At 49.1% G+C, this 21,577-nt stretch overlaps 1 protein-coding gene and 1 non-coding gene across 3 annotated transcripts in view; both read right to left on the bottom strand.

Moving 5' to 3' along the window:
* Positions 1-6,182: 6,182 nt before the first annotated feature.
* Positions 6,183-21,577, bottom strand: part of SLC22A8 (solute carrier family 22 member 8) — a 24,393-nt gene continuing 8,998 nt past the window's right edge. For both annotated transcript variants that reach the window (XM_017503804.2, XM_017503803.2), the window contains exons 3-11: positions 13,586-13,689; positions 12,875-13,029; positions 12,170-12,338; positions 9,392-9,515; positions 9,065-9,180; positions 7,914-8,128; positions 7,120-7,228; positions 6,773-6,976; positions 6,183-6,685 (exon numbers count right to left, since the gene is read on the bottom strand). In XM_017503804.2, the coding sequence (XP_017359293.1) occupies positions 6,586-6,685; positions 6,773-6,976; positions 7,120-7,228; positions 7,914-8,128; positions 9,065-9,180; positions 9,392-9,515; positions 12,170-12,338; positions 12,875-13,029; positions 13,586-13,689 (1,296 nt within the window). In that variant the 3' untranslated portion in view covers positions 6,183-6,585. The remainder of the gene's footprint in view (positions 6,686-6,772; positions 6,977-7,119; positions 7,229-7,913; positions 8,129-9,064; positions 9,181-9,391; positions 9,516-12,169; positions 12,339-12,874; positions 13,030-13,585; positions 13,690-21,577) is intronic.
* LOC119467678 lies at positions 19,035-19,225 on the bottom strand. The gene has a single exon (XR_005196220.1). It is a non-coding gene; the product is annotated as a U2 spliceosomal RNA (small nuclear RNA).

The raw sequence follows: 21,577 nt of genomic DNA, 5'->3' as shown, positions 1-21,577 counted from the left end.
CTGTGTAACCAGGGGCAAATGACTAAAATCCTCTGGACCTCAGTGTCCTCATTTGCAAGATAGAGATAATAACTATGTTTGCTACCTTGAGTTTTTGTAGCATTAAATGAACTAATATAGGTAAGAAGCTTAAAGTAGCTCAGATTCTCTCTAATTTTTTTCAGTGGTTACAGGCTCTTCTTATTTGTTTCTGGTGAAAAGGTGAGATGATCACATTGATTTTAGAAAGAAATTGCGCCTAAGTACATTTTATCCTAAGAACAGTGATTTTTGATTGGCCGTGATTTTGCCCCCAGGGGACATTTGGCCATGTCTGGAGATAGCTTTGGTTGTGTGTCACGACTTGGGGTGGTGGTGGTGCTACTGGGTTTTAGTGGGTAGAGGCTAGGGATGCTGCTGAATATCCTGCAATGCACAGGACAGGCCCTCTCCACGAAGAATTATCTAGACCCCCAAATGTCAGTGGTGCTGAAGTTGAGAAATGCTACCTTAAAACATGTTGTGCGTATAATATTTAATCCTATACCTGCTTGGCCAAGGAAAGACGGCTCCTATGAAAATATTTCCAAGAACCCCCAGGATCTCATTTGAGTGAAGAAAGTGTTCTGAAAGGTGAGGAAGAGAAATTCTCCTGCTCCTTGTTCTGCTGGAGGACAGCTGGATAGCCTGGCCTCCAAAGGCCTGAAGCTCTTTCCCAGCCAGGGCCTACCCAGCCACTTTCACCACTGGGGTGGCTGAATCAGGACCCTGATCTTGCTGTGTCTGCTGTGACGCTCTTCTCCACGATATCCTAGCTTGACTCTTGGGCTTGGCTGCATGCTGGACTCTTCCTTGCCTTTTATGTGTGTTTCCATTTTGGGTCTCTGATTGTCCCTCTGGGTAACCTGGCTCCTGCTGACTGCCCCTCCACCTAGCTTTGTCATTCTGTTGGCATGTATCTAGACACAATGGATGATTAGGGTTCCATTGTTTTACAGGAAGCACCCCAGGCCCTATGCAAATGAGCTGATGCCAAGGGTCATGAGAAGAGGGGATTTTTCTCAATTCTTCTGGCAGAACTCTTCAAGTCTTGCTATTGAAGGGATGTAGTTTGATGTTTAACTTCTCTTGTTAAAAGTCGAGATGACCTGTTACTGTTGTGCAGTTTATGCGAACTACACCTTGTTTATTAAGTTGGGAGGGTATTTATCACTCATCAGGACCCTGAGATCCCTGAAGTGTTAGACTGGCTCAAATCTATTCTGTCTAACTTCAGAGCTGAGTTCTTAATTGCTGCTGTGGAGATGTAGACTGCCCAGCCCAAAGGGTTTTGGAAATTATCTGGGCTCATATGTACAAAAGAGAAAAGTGGAGGCCCAGAAAGGGATGTGACTCAGCCCAGCTTTCCCCCTCCCACCCTGTGTTGATTCTGGGCTGGGACCCAGTGGGTGTCCAGATGCCTGACAACATTCTCCAGGCCAAGATACATAAAAGTCCTGTGGTCTGGGGATGTGAGGACAGCTGGACAAACAGCTTTGGGACTGCGGGGCCGGTCTCCTGCCAGGACTTGGTGCCCTCATGGGGGAGTGGGTGGAGTGCTGAGGGCAGCAGGGCATGGTGGGCCCCTACAAGCACCTTCTCTCTCCAAGCCTGTGCCAACCCCACCTTGGAGAAGAGCTCCCTCCTGACTTCCTGACCAGCTGTGAGCCTGGGAGAATCTGGAAAAGACTCCATCGGAGACTCTGGGCCCTGAATTGTGTTTGGGTCCTGGGATCATCTGAGTAGCAAGGGATTTCCCAGCAGCCTCCTGGCTCATGGAGAGTTTCTGGATGGACATACTCTCATGGCAAGTGATTTTCAGAGCCAGGAACTATCCCTTAGGGGAACCTTGTGGGCCACTAAAACCTCACAATTGGACTTCCTTGTGCTGACTAGAATGTAGACTTAAATTCTGGTCATACTCGCTGAGAAAGGGTCAAATCTGGGAATCTCTGATTGGCCCAGAGCCACAGAACCATATGCCAGCTAAATTGAATGCCATCAGGTAAAAACGTCTCATTAGCACACATAAGGAAACCGAGGCCCAGAGCAGGCAAAGGATTTGTCCTTGGTCACACGGCAAGCAAGTCTGGAACTCAACTGTTTGGACTCCATTGTTCTTCCTACCATGCCAGCAGCCATCATATATCCCAGATTTTCTGGGGTAAGTCCTGATTTTGTATGATTTTATTCCATTAAATAAATGGGATTTAAAGTGTGGGACTACCTGTGATTTTGGCTTTTAGTCTTTTGTAAGACTTTTCAAATAAATGATTTACAGATTATATAAAGCACTCTTACTTAGATCATATGCCCTAAGCATGAGTTTGAAATGATTGACCTGGGGAGCAGTTCAGGAGGTTCCAAGTGTCTGCCAGGCCCCTAGCAACGTTCTGAGTAAGGAACTCTGAGGTACACTGAGAGCTTTGTGCCTTGTGGCCTGACTTTCCTGGCTGATGGATGGTGCAGAAATGAGAAATTCACCCAAAGACTTCCATTTAAATGCTGGACATGAGGCCAGTGACCAACGAGTTGACGCAGCATGAGGACTCTGCCCAAATGTGGTGCTGCATATTAGATCTTCATGCACTGAGCCAGGTGGAGTCCCTGCTTCGAGACAGGAGGGGAGAAGAAAGAGCAAGCAAAGCTGGGGTTGTAGAGGAATAAGCAGCAATGGAGAGAAGGAGGAATCCAGAATGGGGATTTGGGGATTGCAAGAAGAATGGGTCTTGTGAGTGGCCAGTTTGTCCTGACCAACATCCCAGTTCACCATGAGTCCTGATCATGTACCTGGAAAATGTTTTCTTGGGTGTCTTCCCTTCCCTTCGTATGTGTCCTTGTAATAAGCACCCTGAAGCAGCACAGGCATAGTCATGTCCAGGACATCCTGGCAGCCACTCTGAATTCTGGACAACTGAAAGATGGGGGGACAGTAAAGTCAGTGTTCCTCCCTGAGCCTGGTCCTTCTCCCTCCAGGTTGAGCCAGTCAAACCAAGGGAAGGCATTGCTGGCTCTGTTGTCAGCTGATCCTAGGCTCCAAGGTAAAAACTCTGTAGGCAGAAACCAGGTTTCAAGGAAGAAACTAGGTGGCTTCTCCCCATCCAGCCCCATAGCACTCTCAGCATAAAGGCCCGATCTCAGGGGGCAGTGTGGCACAAGGCTGGTCCTAGGTGCCAGCCCCAGATCATCTACAGGTTGGCAAGTGGGGAGTCCTGCGTCCAAAATGATCATAAATGGCCAGTCCCAGTAGCTTCCCACATGGCTGGGTGACAGATGGGCTGGCACAGGAGACCCGCTTCCCTTCTCATTCTCTTTCAACCTGGCTCTTGCTTCTCTTCCCTGACTTACCCTCTAACTCCCTACTTACACTTTCTGGGATCTCCTGCCAAATAGACTGTGATACTTGGACTCAAATTCTTGTCTTAGGGTCTGCTTCCAGGAAAATACCCACTAAGGCACAACTGTGATCACAGTTCAGTGTCTGATAAGCAGGATGCTCAACCCAGGCTCTGGGGGATGGGTGGCCTGGAAGGCTGTTTAGAGGAATGCATCCAAGCTGGGCCTTAAGGATGAGTTGGTGTAAGCCAAGTGCTCGGGAGTTGGAAGGGGGGAAGCAAAGCACTGGGCATGGTGAAGAGCAGGGGCAGCCCAGGATCTGGAAAAGTGTCAGTTGAGGCTGGATTTCAGGGTACAGGGTAGACACTGTTAAAAACCAAAGCTGTTGAGACAGGTTAGGCCTGGTCATAGTAGGTCTTGTGAGACACTTTAGATTTTATCCCAGTGGAAGCTCACCAGAAGGTTGAAGTAGGGGTACAATACGATCCCGTTCATATTTATTAAACTGTCTCTTAAATCTCTAAATACAGATTTGAGAGAGTAATTAGCTGCTGCTGATAAAGGCCTGCAGTGTGTCTGAGTTGTTCAACGTGTTAGCCAGTAGCCACTACTGACTGCTTGAATTGAGCTAGTCCACCGAAATATGCTGCTAGTGTAAAATACACACCAGAATTTGAAGACAGTCTGAATTTAAGGTTCTAAAATGTCTAATTAATAACTGACTGGGTGTGGTGGCTCATGCCTGCAATCCCAGCACTTTGGGAGGCCGAGGCAGGCAAATCACAAGGTCAGGAGTTCGAGACTGGCCTGACCAACATGGTGAAACTCCCTGTCTACGAAAAATACAAAAATTAGCTGGGCATGTTGGCAGCTGTTATTTTCACCTGTTTCTTTTAGCTTTTTAAAAATGGCTACTAGACGATTTGGAATCACATATGTGGCTTACATTCCGTTTCCACTGGACAGTGCTGGGGAAGAATGTTATAGGAAGAGATTCTAGGAAAGATTCCTGAGGATCATCAGTGTTGAAGAGATGACAGAGGGAGAGGAGCTGCTTTTGGAACTGTTTGGTTACAAGGAGCAGCCCGTCAAGTGAGCTTAGACAGAAAGGGGAATTTATTTGGAGAGTTCAGGGATATTTAATAGAACCCCAGTGCAAAAAGTGCATTCAGGGATGTTGAGGAACTGAGACCTGGAATTCATTAAGAACCAACTCTTTTTATCTGGGCCCGTGTGGTCTCTTGTTCTCTTTTTCTCTGTGTATCTGTGTTATTATCTTGCTGCAACTGGCTTTCTCTTCTCTATCTGCATCTTGGCCAGCCCAGCCTCATGCTAACGTGCCTTCCCAGGGCAAGGACCAAGAGATGGATGAGAGCCTCTAAGATCTCAAATCCTAGCCCAGGAGAGAATATGTGGTAAATGAGGTTTGGTTCTGGAGTGCCCTCTGGTCTAGTTGGTCACCACCAGAGGTGGTGGGTCATGGAACTGTTCAGATTCCAGGATGCAGACCTTTAGAAAAGGGGTGGGGGCAGGATAGGCAAAGTGAACACTACAGCATTTACAGGATACCCTAAAGGGGTCTGAGAAGGAGTAGCCAGTGTGTGGGAGGGAGCTGCAAACACATGGCCTCTCAGAAACCGGGGAAGACGAGAGTGACCAGTAGGACCAACCAGTAAGTGGAGGGCTGAAAAGTGACTTGTGGATGCAGCACAGGGAGGTGATCAGCGTCCTTGGTGAAAGTAGTTCCAGGGAGGGAAGGGGTGGGGTCAGAGTGCAGTGGGGAGTTGTATGAGGCTAGAAGGTGGATACAGGGGAGGCAGACAGCTCCTTTGGCTTTGAAGGGAGAAAGAGCCAGTGTGGCCCTTGGAAGGAGACGCAGCATCCTGGCATGTGTTTGTTTGTTTGTTTTGATTTTTGTTAAGATGGGAGAAGCCTAAGCTTGTTTAACTGGTGATAGGCAGCAGCCAGGAGAGAGGGAATGGGCAGAGACCCCAGAGGGAAAGGGATGGCTGCTGATGGGAGAGGCTGAATGTGGGGTTCCAGTGGGCTGGGTTGTCTGTTCTTTTTTTTTTTTTTTTTTGAGATAGAGTTTCACTCTTGTTGCCCAGGCTGGAGTGCAATGACACGATCTCGGCTCACTGTAACCTCTGCCTCCCGGGTTCAAGCGGTTCTCCTGTCTCAGCCTCCCGAGTAGCTGGGATTACAGGCATGAGCCACCAGGCCCAGCTAATTTTATATTTTTAGTAGAGACGGGGTTTCTCCATGTTGGTCAGGCTGGTCTCAAACTCCCAACCTCAGGTGACCCAGCCACCTCAGCCTCCCAAAGTGCTGGGATTACAGGCGTGAGCCACTGCGCCTGGCAGAATTGGCTGTTCTGCTGCAGCCGGAGGGCCCTGGGAACATGGCAGCGGACATTGACAGTGGTCAGCTACAGGTACAGTTTTCTCAGTTAACAGGAGAAAAACTATCTGGAGGGCACGGGGCTGAGACATGGATCAGAGATTTGGGGTGATCGGGGGAAAGGAATCAGGATTGGAGGGGCTCTGGCTTCTGTCTGCAGCCACTCTGAGCCTGGTCGATCATCTGCTCACGGCATGCTGGGACATGTAGACACACACATGTATTTTCATGCACAGGCGTGGTCTACACACCTCACGGCACTCACACATGCTCACATATGTTCATATCAGTCCAGCTTGCATGTACCTCTGGTGCCTGTACACAGGCCTGTCGTACATGAAAGTATGGACGGACCCAGATGTGCATGCTCATGTGTCCACACAGTGGCCAGCTCCCATCCCCACCCCTGTTCCCGAACATCATGGCTCGAGTTCTTATCGCTATTTATTGAAACCTCCCATCAAAGAAAAGTGTGGGAGGCAAGAAGGGGAGGACTTCTTATCTTGTTAAGACTCAGTCTTGTTAGGACTGAGCCAGGGAATATCAGGGGACTTCACGGGAAGAGAACCGGGACAGTGGCGGAAGGTGGCCAGTGGGGAAGGGCTGGACAGAAGAATGGCAGGGCCTGGGTTGCAGGAACAAGGGCAGGGATGGGTACGGGAAGGCCTGTGGCTGGGTGGGAGGCGCTGGTGGTGGTGATGGAGATACCTTCACCAAGCTCTCCGAAGGCTTCATCCTAGGAGCATGGACCCATCTGGGGCCTCCCTGCACCCTCAAGATGCCTGGCTAGGATCAGTCTTTGGAAGTTAGGGAAAGGGGATTCCGTTGTCCTCAGCTGGAGCCCAGGGCTGGTCCGTAAGGCTGCAGAGGGATCCTCTGGGAGGCCTTTTCCACCTCTGGCTCCTGCTTTGGCTTCTTTGCCTGAAGGGACCTAGGGACAGAGAACTCAGGAAAAGCCCTTGACCCAGACCTGCTTCCCCAAGGAGGAGCACTGATGGGGCCGGAGGCAGTGACTGACCAGTTTTCCAGGTCTTCGATAGTCTCTGGCAAGGGCTGATTCAGGGTCTCAGGCAGGAAGAGGGCAGCACTGCCCCCCAGGAGAGCGATGATCCCATAGATGATATTGGGGATGAGGGGCTGCACCTCACCCGTGATTTTCACCAGCGGGGACAACATGCTTCCCACGCGGGTCCACAGGTTACTTACGCCCATACCTGTTTGCCTGTGAGGTTTCAGAGTAGGGATTGGCAGCCTGTGTATGGGGTTCATAAAGGATGGCTCCCCTGGGCAGGGGACAGGACAATGCCACAGTCCCACCTGACCTTGAGTCCTCTGGCTGGGCCTGGCCCCAGGTCCAGCACCTACCTGATGACTGTGGGGTATAATTCGCTTGTGTAGAGGAAGAGGCAGCTGAAGGAGCTGGATAGGCATCCCTTCCCAAACACAGCCAATACTGTCCTCACAGTCTGCAAGTCTGCAGAGGAAAGAAAATGTGGTGGGCCTTGGGGTTCAGGAGCACCTAAGAGTTCTCACTTCTTAACCGATCTTGTCTCCCTTTTTGCTTTGGCTTCCAGGAAGCTCAGATCCAAACTTAAAGCTGAGTAATAGTCCCTCTGCTATTCCTAATTCTTTACATGCCTGTGTCCTGCTATGTTTGTGTTTTTCCCTGCCTCTGATCCTCTATTCCCATTTATATTTTGTTGCATATGGTTGTATATGTTCTTGTCTTAAAATACCTTAAGTTCCTTTGGAAAGATATAGGTGTATCAACCGACTAACACCTATATAAATTAAATGTGGCTTTTCCAAGGTTATGATGGAGTAGGTTGTGGGGTCTTTCTTGAGCATGGCTCTGTCATTTTACCATCTCAGCTTATCCTCTACAGTGATGTCACTCAGGACACTCTCAATACAGCAACATTTCTCACACTGTCCAGATACCACCATACTTTGCCCAGTCCAAGTCAGATCTGGAAAGGAGCTTTGATGTTATCTAGCCCAATTGAGTTATTTTCTGGATGAGAGACTCTGAGCCCCAGAGAGTGCAGGGAACTGCCCAAGGTAACACAGTGAATTACAGGCAGAGCCAGCAGTGGAGTCCCTGGCACCCAACCTGGCAGCTTCTTCCAGAGGGTTCTGGGGTAGCCCCAGTCTCTCACCCAAGGGCACAAAGGTGAGAGCCAAGATGGCCCCTCCTGCCAGGAGCAGGGCAGCGGCCTGAGTGGTGTGCCGGCCCAGATAGCTTAAGGAGAGGATGGTGATGAACTTGGCTGGGACATCGACCCCACCAAAGATGATCTGGAGGATGTAGAGGTTGACTCCAAATTCTTCCACACCCATAGCCAAACTATAGTAGGCAAAACCGGTGGCAAACCTGAGAGGCAGAGAAGGATTGGTTAGCACCTGCAGCCAGGCAGAGGCCACTCCCCATGCTGGTCATTGGGTCACCAGGATGATGAATAGCTTCACTTCTTGTGCCAACTGCAACTGATGATAGGGGCTACTTGAGTGTCCTTTTGGGGTTTCTGAGAATGTGTCTGGGCTCAGGGAGAAAGCGCTGTGATTGACTGGCCATGTCTGACGTGGGCATGGTCCAGGGCGTGGTGGCAAAGGCACCAAAAACTGACTGTAGAGAAGATCGGGACTGGAGGGAATCTTGGAGACCAAAGGAGGCAGTCAGTGATCTCTCCTGGTTGGGCAGCAGTTTCACCTCCAGACTGGGGAGGTGAGCACTGAGCTGCACGCCTGGGTTTAATGTTTCCCCTTCCTCTCTCTGAACTGTGGGATCCCTTTGAAGGGTTCCTGGACAAATTGAATTCTATCCACAAGGAAATGGCCAGGGTGGGAAGGGCCTTAGAACCAGAAAAGGCTTTCAGGGAGCTGGAGAAATCAGACAGAAGAGAAAACTTCAGAGAAATATAATTTTTTTTCACGTCTGAAGCCCCATGTGCCAGCCTTGCTCTGTGGGGTTCCCACAGAGCTGGACCAGAGGGGGACAGCGACAGAGAAGCAGAGCATGGGGACACTGAGTGGCAGGGATGTGAGCTGGGGAAGGGGTCTGGAGCGTTTGTCCTGTGGGTGAGGGGTGGGGCATTGTGACCCCAGAGGGCAGCAGACCCTGATGGCTGGATCTGGGTGTGGAGCAGGAATGCAGTAGATTTCTGGGGCTGGGCTGTGGTGGCCCAGGAAAGGGGATCCCCTGACTTCTCTTTCAGATGCCCTAGGCCTTGCCCTTTGGTGAGCCTGCTGGAGGCCTTGTCTGTTACTCCTGCCTTGGCAGGATATGGGGTTGGGGGTGGGGGCAGGTTACCAGGCCAGGGAAAGGCAGAAGGTCATGCGGCGCAGGATGGGTATCCGGAACAGGTCAGCTGCGCTGTACTTGGCCTTGGCCAAGGAGATCTCCTTTTGCAGGTTGAGTTTGAGCTCCTTGGGGCAGAGGAGGGGGAGGGATGCCATTAATGACCAGCTGGTAGGCAGGAAGAAGAGAGGGAGATGCAGACCAGTGCCTCTAGAGGAACACAGGGAATCAGATGGGGTATAGGCTGTGAGCAGGGGAAACTGAGGTAAGGGGAGGGTACAGCTCCACAGTGGAGCACCGGGGCCCGGCTCCCAGACTGCAGTCCTTCTCAGCCCCTACCTCCAAGCTGAGCCTTTCTCCTTCTTCCTTCTTGCCATTGAAGGCAGCCACCCGCCGCAGTATCTTCAGGGCCTTTGAGGACTTTCCAGACAGGACCAACCAGCGTATGGACTCTGGTGTCCACCTGGGGGCCAGAGACCAGTCACAGTGGCTCCTCCCACTCCAGAGGCCCTTTTGAGAGGCTGAAAGAATATCAGCAGCCAGGGCCAAGGTGTAGGAGGACCAGAAACCTGAGCTGTCACTGCAGATTTCATGGAATTTAAACTTGGCCAAACTCTGCACCTGGGCTGCCTGCAGCCAGCACAAATTCCAGTGTTCTCTTCTTCTTCTTCCAGAAGAGCCTTTCCTCTGGCCCCTACCTGGGCTACTTGTTATTGTTGGGTGTCTTCCTTAACTAGGAGCCCCAGGCTCTAGGCCAAGGAAGGTGGGGCCTGGGGAGGGGACAGCTTGTTCAAGGCTAAGGGGTCCTGCACATCCACCTCCCCAGCCTTCCTTGAACTCTGCTGGGAGAGTTGTGGTGAGGGTGTGAGCACAGCATGGAGTCTTGGGATTGGCAAATGGGCAGTCACCCCTAACTCTCCCTTGCCCCCAGGCTATGCTTTTGAGGTTGGCTCATTCTGAGCAGTCCCTGAGCGTCCCTAGGATAAGAGGAAAGGAAGAGGCTGAGATGAGGGGAGGAAGGAGTGGTGTTTGGAAAAGTCTGGTCCAAGGTGGGGTCAGCTTTAACTGTAGCCCCTGTGGGTGACCTGGATCCAGTGAGGCCCTCAGGGAGTGGGCATTGGTTGCCTGGCCTCCGGGCCACTTCCCCAACTGATGGTGGCAGCTTCCTGGGCCCATTAGTATCCCTCCTCCTGCTCTGACAGTCTCCTGAGCCTGCTCTTACCAAGATTATCAGTGACTTCCTCTCAAAACCACAGCCAGGGCCTGGACTCTATCCTCCTCTTCCTGGGAATTATGGCAGCAATGGCTTATAGTTAGCGAGCCTTCCTACGTACCAGGCCCATGAAACTCTGGCTGACAGGCAATGTTATCTCCATTTTACCTAGAAAAATCCTGATGCTCAGAGTGCATGAGACTTGCTCCAAGTCACACAGTGAACAGGCCCAAGCTCTCGACTGTACTCTGCTGATCGCCTACCCTTATTCTGCCTCCTGAGTCTGAGTCACCCCCAGGTTGCCCATCCCCTCTGGAAGCTGCTATTCTCATTTCCGAGCTGAGGTTCCATCCCAGCTTTGCATTATTTTGTGTAACTCTGAGGAACTGCTTCACATTTCTGAGCCTCAGTTTCCTCATCCGTAAAATGGGGACAATAATGTCTCCCTCACACAGAGAAGCCATGAAGGTCAGAGACGATGTAGGTTGATGCCCAAAGCAGACCTTGCATGTAGCACATGCTCAATAAAAGTTTGCTCCAGATGCCGGGTGTGGTGGCTCATGCCTGTAATCCCAGCACTTTGGGAGGCTCAGGCAGGGGGATCATGAGGTCAAGAGATCGAGATCATCCTGGCCAACATGGTGAAACCCTGTCTCTACTGAAAATACAAAAATTAGCTGGGCATGGTGGTGTGTGCCAATAGTCCCAGCTACTAGGGAGGCTGAGGCAGGAGAATCGCTTGAACCTGGGAGGCGGAGGCTGCAGTGAGCTGAGATCGTGCCACTGTACTCCAGCCTGGGATCAGAGCAAGACTCCATTCAAGAAAAATAAAGATAGCTTCAAGACTTCACTTCTTTTCCTGAGCTCCTTTGGGATTTCCTGCGCTTCCTGAGCTCCCTTGGGATTTCCTGCTCTTTGGCTCTGACTACTTTCTTCTTTTTTGAGACAAAGTTTTGCTTTTGTTGCTCAGGCTGGAGTGCAGTGGCGTGATCTTGGCTTACTGCAACCTTCACCTCCCACATTCAAGCAATTCTCCTGTCTCAGCCTCCTGAGTAGATGGGATTACAGAAGTGCATCCCCATACGCAGCTAATTTTTGTATTTTTAGTATAGATGAGGTTTCACCATGTTGGCCAGGCTGGTCTCAAACTCCTGACCTCAAGTGATCCCCCTACCTTGGCTTCCTAAAGTGCTGGGATTATAGGCGTGAGCCACCGTGCCTGGCCAGCTCTGACTACCTTCTAAAGACCCGTTTCCTGTCTTTTGGTGTGGCCTGGGGTTCAACACATTGGTAATGAGCCCTCTGCCTGCTCTGGATAGAGACCCAGGCTGACCTGCATTTTCCCAGGTTCCCAGGGTCAGGCTCCTCTTTGAACTTTCCTTTATACTTCAACTCCAGTAGTCCCAAATTCTCCAGATTCTTCCTTCAAGATATTTCCCAGATTAGTCTCCCAGAATCCTCCTCCCTGTACAGTCCTCTCCCATCTGTCTGTTGGGTCTCAGCTGGGTTTGTCCTTCTGGGCTATTATTTCACAAATGGAACCTTGGTCAGGCCTGTAGCACCACAGACTTTTTCGGTGGCTTTCTACATGAAGTCCAGACTTCCCTCACATGAAGCCCAGGCCCCCCAGCTTCCCGTCCTCTCCTAGCCGGTCCCCATCCGGTCCACCTCCACTTACCCTCTTCTTCAGCTGCAGGCAGGCCCTGGTTCCCCACGGCCCTGCATCCCTGCTCTCTTCTGCAGCATGCATTTGTTCATGTAATTCCTCCTCCCTGGAGTGCCCTTCCCTGACTCTGGGACGGGGTGCCCAGGGACACAGAGTCAGCCGGCCAAGGCAGGGATGGGCTCCCCTGTGTGGCCATGGGGCGCCTGAGGAAACAGATGAAGAGGAGAGGAACACATACCAGGATGACAGGAAGAAGATGAAGAAGGGAATGGACACAGTTAACTGCAGCCAGCGCCACTGGGGGATGGCATAGGCCAGGCCGGGCAGAATGAACTGGCCAACGGTGTAGCAGTACCCAAGTGCTGTTGACATGATGGCCCGCATCCGGGTAGGCACCCACTCCACATCTGTGGGAAGAGCCCAAGGACCAGATTAGGGTTCTGCTAGGCCCCAGGCACCTCCCCGTGAAGGGGCACCGGCTTTTGACTCCCCACAGCTACCTGATCTGTTGCTGACCCTAAATTCATCATTCCCATTTTACAGATGCCACAGCTGAGGCTCCAGGGGGCAGGACTCAAACCTAGGTGTGTCTGTTTCCAAACTCAATCTCTTGACCACGGCTTCCCTGTGGCAAGTGACTTTCCCTGTTCTGCCTCAGTTTCCTAATCCATGAAATGGGGACAATAGTGTCACTTACTTGCAAGTGTTATTGAATGAGGTTGTGTACTTAGCAGAGTGTCAGGCCCTGGGTATGTCCTCAGTATTGACAGCTGCTATTTCTATGCTTGTGGTCAATGTTAAGTTCAAATGGGGTCTCTGAGAGGGGGAGGCACCTTGACCAAGGTCACTGGGAGCCTGTGGTCGAGCCAGACCCAGACCCCATTCTCTTTTGGCTTCTGGATTGTGCGCCCCAAAACCCAGCTAACTGCCCCCTTGCTCTCACTCAAGATGACGGTGCTCAGCGTGATGCCTGAGATGCCACAGCCAGACAGGAAGCGGAAGATCACGTAGCTGGGGAAGGAGGGGCTGAAGGCTGCACTGGAGCCGCTGGCTGCCAGCAGAAGGTAGCTGCAGGTTAGAATGGGTCTGCGGCCAAACCTGCGGCTCAAAGGAGAGGAGGGACCAGGTTAGCCACATTGTGCCTGCCAGGAGGAGTGACTCTGCAGACTGTGGGGCAAAGGGCTAAATCCAACCCCCAACCCTTCCCCATGGGGCATGTACAGTTCCCCGTCCACACAGAGCTTTCTTGGTAATTGTTGTTTTTTGACAAGTTTGCAATTAGAGGTTTGAGTTAATATGTGATCTCTATATCCATCTCGGCTCAGCTGACTGAGCAGGGGTCAAAGGACCGCCCATCTCTAAGCAGTCCGTCTGCTTTGCCTCCACTGCTATGCAGCCACTACGCTATGTCTCAAAACCTGGAGGCTTTTCTCCCTGGAAGAAAGGAAGGCTGGAAGATTCCAGTTGTAAGGGCTTTCGGGTGGAGACAAGGCTGTGGTCCAGAAAGGTAGTGAGGCTTGCCCAAGACCACACAGCAAGGGCCATCCCACCCTCCTCCAGCTCTTTGCCTCTTTGAGGGTGCTTGGGTGGAGCAGAGCAGGGAGGGGTTGTCTTCATGGGTCATGCCTCCATGGGCTGTGCCCCCACATCTCACCTGTCAGACAGGTCTCCAAGCACGAGCCCTCCGATCAGTATGCCTGCCATGAAGATAGACTGGGCCATCTCCTTCAGTTTGTTGGAGTTGCACACCAAGTCCCACTGCACAGGAGAAAGGTTGGGCTAGCCTGACCCAGTGTAGACAGCCTGTTCAGCCATGCTCAGCCTGTGCCCTCATACACGTGGGCTTCCTCTCCCAGTGCCCTAACTTGGCCCCTACCTCCCAAGGACCATTTCTTTTTTCAGCCTGGCTTGGGGCTCCTTGGGTTTGTCTGTGGCTCTTTGGCCCTGACCTGTATCCCTCAGGCATGTGTGGCCTGTCATATGGCTCTCAAAGTCCACTCAGCTGCCACATCCAGGTCCGGCCTCCACTTCTTCCTTCCTCCCCTCCGGGATGCCTGCGTCCCTGCGACTCCCTGCATGCCTCCTCCCCACCTCTCACACAGCCCAGGCCAGTCCCTCTGCCAACACCCTTGACCTCTCTCTCTCTCTTCTACATGGACACTCCTCTATCCTTGCCACCCCTCTTCACCCTGCATATCCAATCTCTCCCCCTCTCTGCTCCTCCTTATCCGTATTTGGGTGTGTCCAAGTCTCTCCATCTTAAAACCTTTTTCCTTTCCCCATTCACTTCCATTTCTCTCTTCCCTCCAAAGCCAAATTCTTTGAACGAGGAACTACTCTTGCTATTGCTCTGTCCTCATCTCCTTTTCATTTCTCAATTCTGCCCCCAATCTGCCCACTGATTCTGTGCTTATCAAGGTCACTGAAGCTTCTTTTTTACGATGCCCGACGGAATGTCCCGAATCCTGTACTGGCTTGCCCTCTGGCAGATGTGGATGCCGCTGACCTTGCCTTCCGTCCATCAGGGCTTCCTGCTGTTCTGCACTCCTCCTCTCCTTCGTGGTTCCTTTCTCTCTGCCTAGCCCTTGAAGCTTCCCCAGGGCTCTTCCTGAATTCTCCTCTCTCTCCACTTTCCCCGGGCAATGCCAGGTGTTCCTATGGCTTCAATTCCTATTTTATGCTGAAGATTCCAAATCTACTCCTCCAGCCCAATCTCTCTTCTGACCTCCAGAGGAGTAGATTCAGTGGCCTAACTTGAGAACTCCTCCTGGATAAAGTCACAGGCACATCCCAGACTCAATGGGACTTGTCACTGAACTCCTCATTGAAGTCCCAATCTCAGTGACTGATACCCTTCTATTTTAAATTAATTAATTAATTAAATTATTAATATTGTTATTATTTTTGAGACAGGGTCTCACTCTGTCGCCCAGGCTGAGTACAGTGGTGTGATCATGGCTCACCGAAGCCTCAATCTCCTGGGCTCAAGCCGTCCTCCTGAGTAGCTGGGGCTGCAGGCGTGCATGACCACACCTGGCTAATATTGGATTTTTTTTGTATAGACAGGAGCTCACTGTGTTGCCCAGGCTAGTGTCTAACTCCTGGCCTCAAGTGATCTGCCTGCCTTGGCCTCCCAAAGTACTGGGATTATAGATGTTAGTCACCACGTTCGGCCTCTTTTTTATTTTTATTAAAAAAAATTATATTGGCTAGGCCAGTGGCTCATGCCTGTAGTCCCAGCACTTTGAGAGGCCAAGGCAGGCAGATTATGAGATCAGGAAGTCAAGACCATCCTGGCCAACATGATGAAACCCCGTCTCTACTAAAAATACAAAAATTAGCGGGGCGTGGTGGTACGCGCATATAGTCCCAGCTACTCGGGAGGCTGAGGCAGGAGAATCGCTTGAACCTGGGCATTGGAGGTTGCAGTGAGCAGAGATTGCGCCGCTGCACTCCAGCCTGATGACAGAGTGAGACTCTGTCTCAAAAAAAAATTGTATTATTTTTAATTGGCAAATTATATTACATGTATGAAAACAATGTGATGTTTTGATATATGTATGCAGTGTGAAGTGATTACATTAAGCTAATTAACATCACTTCATTTACTTGACATTTTTTGTGGTGATACATTTGAAAGTCACCTTTTGAGTTATTGTGAAATAAACAATACACTATTATTACTGATTATAGCCATTCTGCTGTGCAGCAGATCTCAACGTATACTCTACCCATCTAGCTGAAACTTTGTACCCTTTGACCAGTAACTCCCCATTCCCTTGTTCCAGACCCTTACCTTGAGCCTCTGGTAACTATCTTTATACTCTTTACTTCTGTGAATTGGAGTTTTTTCTTTCTTTTCCTTTTTTTTTTTTTTTTTGAGACGAAGTCTCGCTCTCTTGCCCAGGCTGGAGTGCGGTGGTGATATGCTAACTGCAACCTCTGCCTCCTGGGTTCAAGCAGTTCTCCTGCCTCAGCCTCCTGAGTAGCTGGGATTACAGGCACGCACCACCACACCCGGCTAATTTTTGTATTTTTAGTAGGGGGGGTTTCACCATGTTGGTCAGGCTGGCCTCGACCTCATGATCCACCTGCCTCAGCCTCCCAAAGTGCTGGGATTATAGGCTTAAGCCACCACGCCCGGCCCGAATTGGACTTTGTTTTTAGATGCCACATATAAGTGAGATCATGCTGATAACCCTCTCAACTCCTTCCTCTCTCCTACTCCACAATCACTTGATCTTCAAGATTCTAGCTTTTTTATATTTCTGGAATCTGGTTTCTTCCATTTCCACTACTATTGTTTTAGTGTCAGCCTCATCATCTTGTACTTAGATTAGTAATGGCATTGTTATTTATTCAGGGCATTCTAGGTACTAGGCACTGTTCTAAGCTCTTTCCATGTTTTAGCTTTAATCTTCACAACAACCTTATTATGTAGGTGCTAATGTCATAATATCACCCTACTTTACTGATAAAGAAACTGAGGCCCAGACCAGGCTGCTGCAGCAACCTCTTGGCAGGTGTCCTGGCCTTCGGTCTCATCCCTTCCTAGCCATTCTTCCCCTGATAACCTGAATGGCTAAAATGTCACTCAAATCAGGTTCCTGTCATGCTTCCCCTTGCCCTTTGGGTAAAGATAATACTCCATTAACACAGGTTTATGAGGCCTTCTGTGCTCTGCCCCCTGCCTACCTGTCTGGTCTAATCTGCTAATCCCCAACATGCACCCTTTGCTCCAGCCATCTGAATTACTTGTGCAATGAAGTGGAGAATTTAATTCAATAGAAATGCCTCACAAGAATATTTTGGAAGCAAAACATTCCAAAAGGTGAAGAAACACACATTCCAGGGGGCTCTTTCCCTCTTTCCTCAGCTGAAAGTGGGGGAGGATGGTGGTGTATGGAGTCTTCAGGTCCTGCAGCTGTCTCAAAGTGGCCCAGCATGGCCAGCAAGCCCAGTGATCCCTTTTAGTTGGGAAGGGGGCCTGTATGGTATGTGTGTTAGGAGGAAATGAAGGTAGGAAAAAGGTAAGGGAAGAAGCAAGGGGGTGTGAGGTGGAATATGCAAGTGGGCATCTAGAGAGACTTCTGTACTTTGTGAGATGCTATGTAAAGTCCCTTTAGGAAAATCTTAAGGAGAGACCTACTATTCACCCAAATTCATTTACCCCTTCTTCCATAGTAAATAGCACATTTCCCTGATGACCTTGTAGCTCGGTGGGACCATGTGGTTCTTGACAATGGAATGTAAGTAGAAGAGATGTATATTACATCCACCTCATTTGCTTAAGAGGGATTCCCTAGTCTGGACTTGCATGCTTTCTCCCCTCCTGTTGGAGGTAATGGTGACAGCTAGAACAACTCTGAAGAGTTGCTGTCAGCCTGGGTCCCTGAATGACCCTGTGGAGCAGAACCACCCATTGGCCTAAAATGCTGCTCACCTTGGAACTGTTATATGAGAAAGAGAAACATTTCAATATTCTTCAAGCCATGAATTATTGTTGTTGTAACAACCTAGCCTATCCTGATACATCCCATAAGAAGTTGCAAATGGAAATTAGATTTTTATCCTAACCTCCATAATAATGAGTGTCTTAAGAAATCAGTAATCTGTTTGGATCACAAGAGGGTCAATGTCAGACTTGCTTGGAATAGTTTCAGGCTGCTGTCCTGCTCCACCATCTGAGACCAGATGGGCTGCGTCTTGGTTTCTACCTTGATACTCTTGATCGTGTAGGCTTTAGAATAACTGTCACAAACTGGTTTCTACCACAAAATTGAGCAATTTACAGAAAATGTCATTCCTGGAATGAACTTTAAGTCTTGTTTAGAACATGCCAAAATCCTTACAATGGCTTATGAGGCCCTGCAAAATCAGCTAACCTCTTGTCACCTCTCTGCTCTCACCTGCTACTTCCCTTTCCCTCACATACTTCCGCTCTTGTTGAATTGCTCACCTTGCTGCTCCGTAAACGTTCAAGTGTACTCCTACCTCAGAGTCTTGGCATATGTTCTCTTTGCCTAGAATGTTATCCTCCCAGACAGCTACTTAGCTTGCATCTCCTTCAGATCTTTGCTCAAATGTTATCTTTTCAGTGAGACCTCCCTATTTACAAGTATAACTCCTGGCAGCCTGTGTCTCCCTACCCTACTTAATATTCTCAGTAGTACTTATACCATCAGAATGCTCATAATTTTCCATCTTTTTGGTTTATTTTGTATTTCTTTCCCAAAAAATCAGCCTGATGAAGATAAGGCTTTTAGTCTGTTTTGTTTACTGCTGTACTTTCATTGTCAAGAACAGTGCCTGACACATAGTAGGCACTCAATAAATACTTGTAGAATTGAATGTGTGAACATTTCACAGAAAGCACAGAGGGACTGAGAGCCTTAGAAGTTAGAGATCTGCCAGTGTCTCCATGAGAGGTTATAGGGCCCACACTCCAAATGCTATGTGGAGAACTGCCTCATTTCACCAGAATGAGCACAATAGTGTCTGTAGGCTGTATGTGCTGAGGGTGTAACCACACACCAGTGAGCAGGAGAGAAGTGTTTTTTCTTCACGGTCAGATTGGAAGACCTTCTAAGGAAAAAGTGTCTACTTTATCATCCTTCAACGAAGTTTCGAAGTTTAGAAGGAAGAGTGCTTTGTGGTTAAATATTTTTTAAAAATTGAACTTCAATTGCACTCTAAATTGCTTCCAGAGATTTCATGGTTACTGAAGCACATCAGAACTGATGAGAAAAATATGGCTGTGGTGTCTTTTTAGATCAGGGACAATCAGGAGAAAGCTTTGCAAGTAAAATCATAATAACCTTATAAAGTAGGTACTCTTGTTATTCTTTTTATAGACAAAGAACTGGCTGCTCACAGGGTAGGTGGTTTGCCCAAGCACGGCTTGGTTCATTTCAAGACAGAGACCAAAACTCACATCTGAGACATACAGCTGTTATGGGCTGACTTGTGTCCCTCCAAAAAATACACTGACGTTCTAACTGTTCGTGGATCAGAATATGAACTCATTTGGAAATAGAGTTGTTGTAGATGTAGTTATACTGAAGTAGAGCTGCTTCTTTTTTATTTATTTATTTATTTATTTATTTTTGTGCACCGTTCCTGGAAGTACTGCAATACCAGGTCGATGCATGGAGTGGACAGAGCAAGCTCCTATTCCATCTCCTATTTCCAAAAATCCGTTTAATATATTGTCCTCGGATAGAGGATGTATCAGATATTAAACTGTTAAGAACAGATACTACACTTGATCTTAGCCAGAAGGCTGAGAAGCTATGAGCTGCTTCTTAATTCGCTGTAACTTGTGTTCTTATAAGAAGAGAAGAGGCCAAGGCGAGCGGATCATGAGGTCAGAAGATCAAGACTGTCCTGGCTAACATGGTGAAACCCCGTCTCTACTAAAAATACAAGAATTAGCTACGTGTGGTGGCATGTGCCTGTAGTCCCAGCTACTTGGGAGGCTGAGGCAGGAGAATCGCTTGAACCCGTGAGGCAGAGGTTGTAGTGAGCTGAGATTGCGCCACTGCACTCTAGCCTGTTGACAGAGCGAGACTCTGTCTCAAAAAAAAAAAAAAAAAAGAGAGATACACAGGGATGTTATGATACACAGAGGCAGAGGTTGGAGTGATGTGTCTACAAGCTGAGGTAGAGGCAAGGAAGGATTCTTCCCTAGAGCCTTTGGAGAGGACACACCAACACCTTGAGTTAGGACTTCTAGCTTCCAGATTTGTGAGACAGTAAAATTTCTGTTGCCCTGAGCAACCCAATTTGTTATGCTTTGTTATGGCAGCCCTAGGAAACTAATATACAGAGTGATTCCTCGATGTATGAAGTATCTGCTGGCTTTATAAGGTGTGATTGGAAGCGGATTGGGACTAGACAAGCATGGCAATGAGGGAACCAGGTGTGGAGCAAATGGGAGAGATTTTTAAAGGCATCCTGGAATTTCTGGGAGAGAGGAAGGTATTTGGAGAGAATTTTGGCATGCTTTCTGTGCAAAGACCCTAAAAAGGCCCTGTGAAGAACACCTGTGGCAGATGTGTTGATTATTACTCAACGTGTCAAGAGCGTGAGTTGTGTTTCCCTTGACTGTTTCCATGGTAGTCTGAGCCATGTGGAGCCCTTGGGCTTCATACAGAAGCTCCATGCTGTTGCGTTCCTCTTTGCTTTGGTGCTTGTTATGATCCCCTTTTTCTAGTAATGTTGGCAGTCCTTTGAAACTCATGTCAAGATCATCTTTTTGGAGAGCCAGGAACTTCTTTTATGGTCATCTGGCACAAACGGGTGGTTAATAGATGTTTGCCAAAAGGACAGATGGATGAGAAGAGTCTCTAGCCTGCCAGAGTAGGTAAGGCGTTCCTCCTTTCCCTCTCTTGTTCTTACCTCCAATAGGGCACCTATGACTTGGCATTCTAGCTGCTTATTCCTTTGTTTTGCCCTCCTGTATGCTGTACTCTCATGGAGGACAGAGAATGTCTCATTTGTGTTTTGATCTCTAATAGCTGAGTAGTTGCTACATAGTATATGTTAATGTTTGCTCAACAAATAATGAGTGAACGGGGCTGGGAGAATTTTGGCAGGCTTTCTGTATAAAGCCCCTAAGGAGGCCCTGTTAAGGAAACCTATAGCAGATATCTTGATTATTATTCAAAGTGTTGAGTGTGACTTGTGTTTCCCTGGACCGTGTGTCCATGCATAGGCTGTGCCACTTGGAGTCCTTGGATTTAATTATCCTTATTTTACTGATGAAGCCCAGAGGGGAAAGAAAGTTCAACTTGCTGGTTGAACAGAGCCAGCTACTCAACTTCCTGGTGCTTCTGTTTAGCCCTTGACATGACCTTGGGTGACCTGTCTCATCAACTTCTGGCAATTCCACATAATGTTCTTGCTTCCAATATTCTAGTTCAGTGTTTTTGTTTTTTTTGAGACTGAGTCTCACTCTGTTACCCAGGCTGGAGTGCAGTGGCACAATCTCGGCTCACTGCAACCTCTGTCTCCAGGTTCAAGTGATTCTTTTGGTCTCAGTGTCCCACGCAGCTGGGACTACAGGTACCTGCCACCACGCCTGGCTAGTTTTTGTAATTTTAGTGGAGATGGATTTTCACCATGTTGGACCAGGCTGATCTCAAATTCCTGATCTCAGGTGATTCGCCCACCTCGGCCTCCCAAAGTGCTGGTATTACAGGCGTGAGCCACTGCACCTGGTCTAGTTCAGTGTTCTTGACCATCTTTTTCCTTTCTTGGAATGTAACCGAGCCCCAAGGGAGCTGGGTTCTGGAAGGGAAGGGTAGGAAACTCACTGCCATGTCTTTTTGTGTGGGTTGACGCATCAGGAAAGTGGTGGGGAAGAAGCATCAAGTTCAGGAGAAAGCTTTGCAAGTAATGCCTTAATAACCTTATAAAGCCAGATGTGGTGGCTCACGCCTATAATCCCAGCACTTTGGGAGACCAAGGCAGGCGGATTACCTGAGGTAGGGAGTTCAAGACTAGCCTGACCAACAGGGAGAAACCCCATCTCTACTAAAAATACAAAAAAGTATTAGCTGGGCGTGGTGACCCATGCCTATAATCCCAGCTACTCGGGAGGCTAAGGCAGGAGAATCACTTGAACCTGGGAGATGGAGGTTGC

Source organism: Cebus imitator, unplaced genomic scaffold (assembly GCF_001604975.1).
Source record: "Cebus imitator isolate Cc_AM_T3 unplaced genomic scaffold, Cebus_imitator-1.0 Scaffold316, whole genome shotgun sequence".
NCBI lineage: Eukaryota > Metazoa > Chordata > Mammalia > Primates > Cebidae > Cebus > Cebus imitator.
The sequence above is the reverse complement of the archived record's forward strand: the minus strand, read 5'-3'. Positions and strand labels throughout refer to the sequence as shown.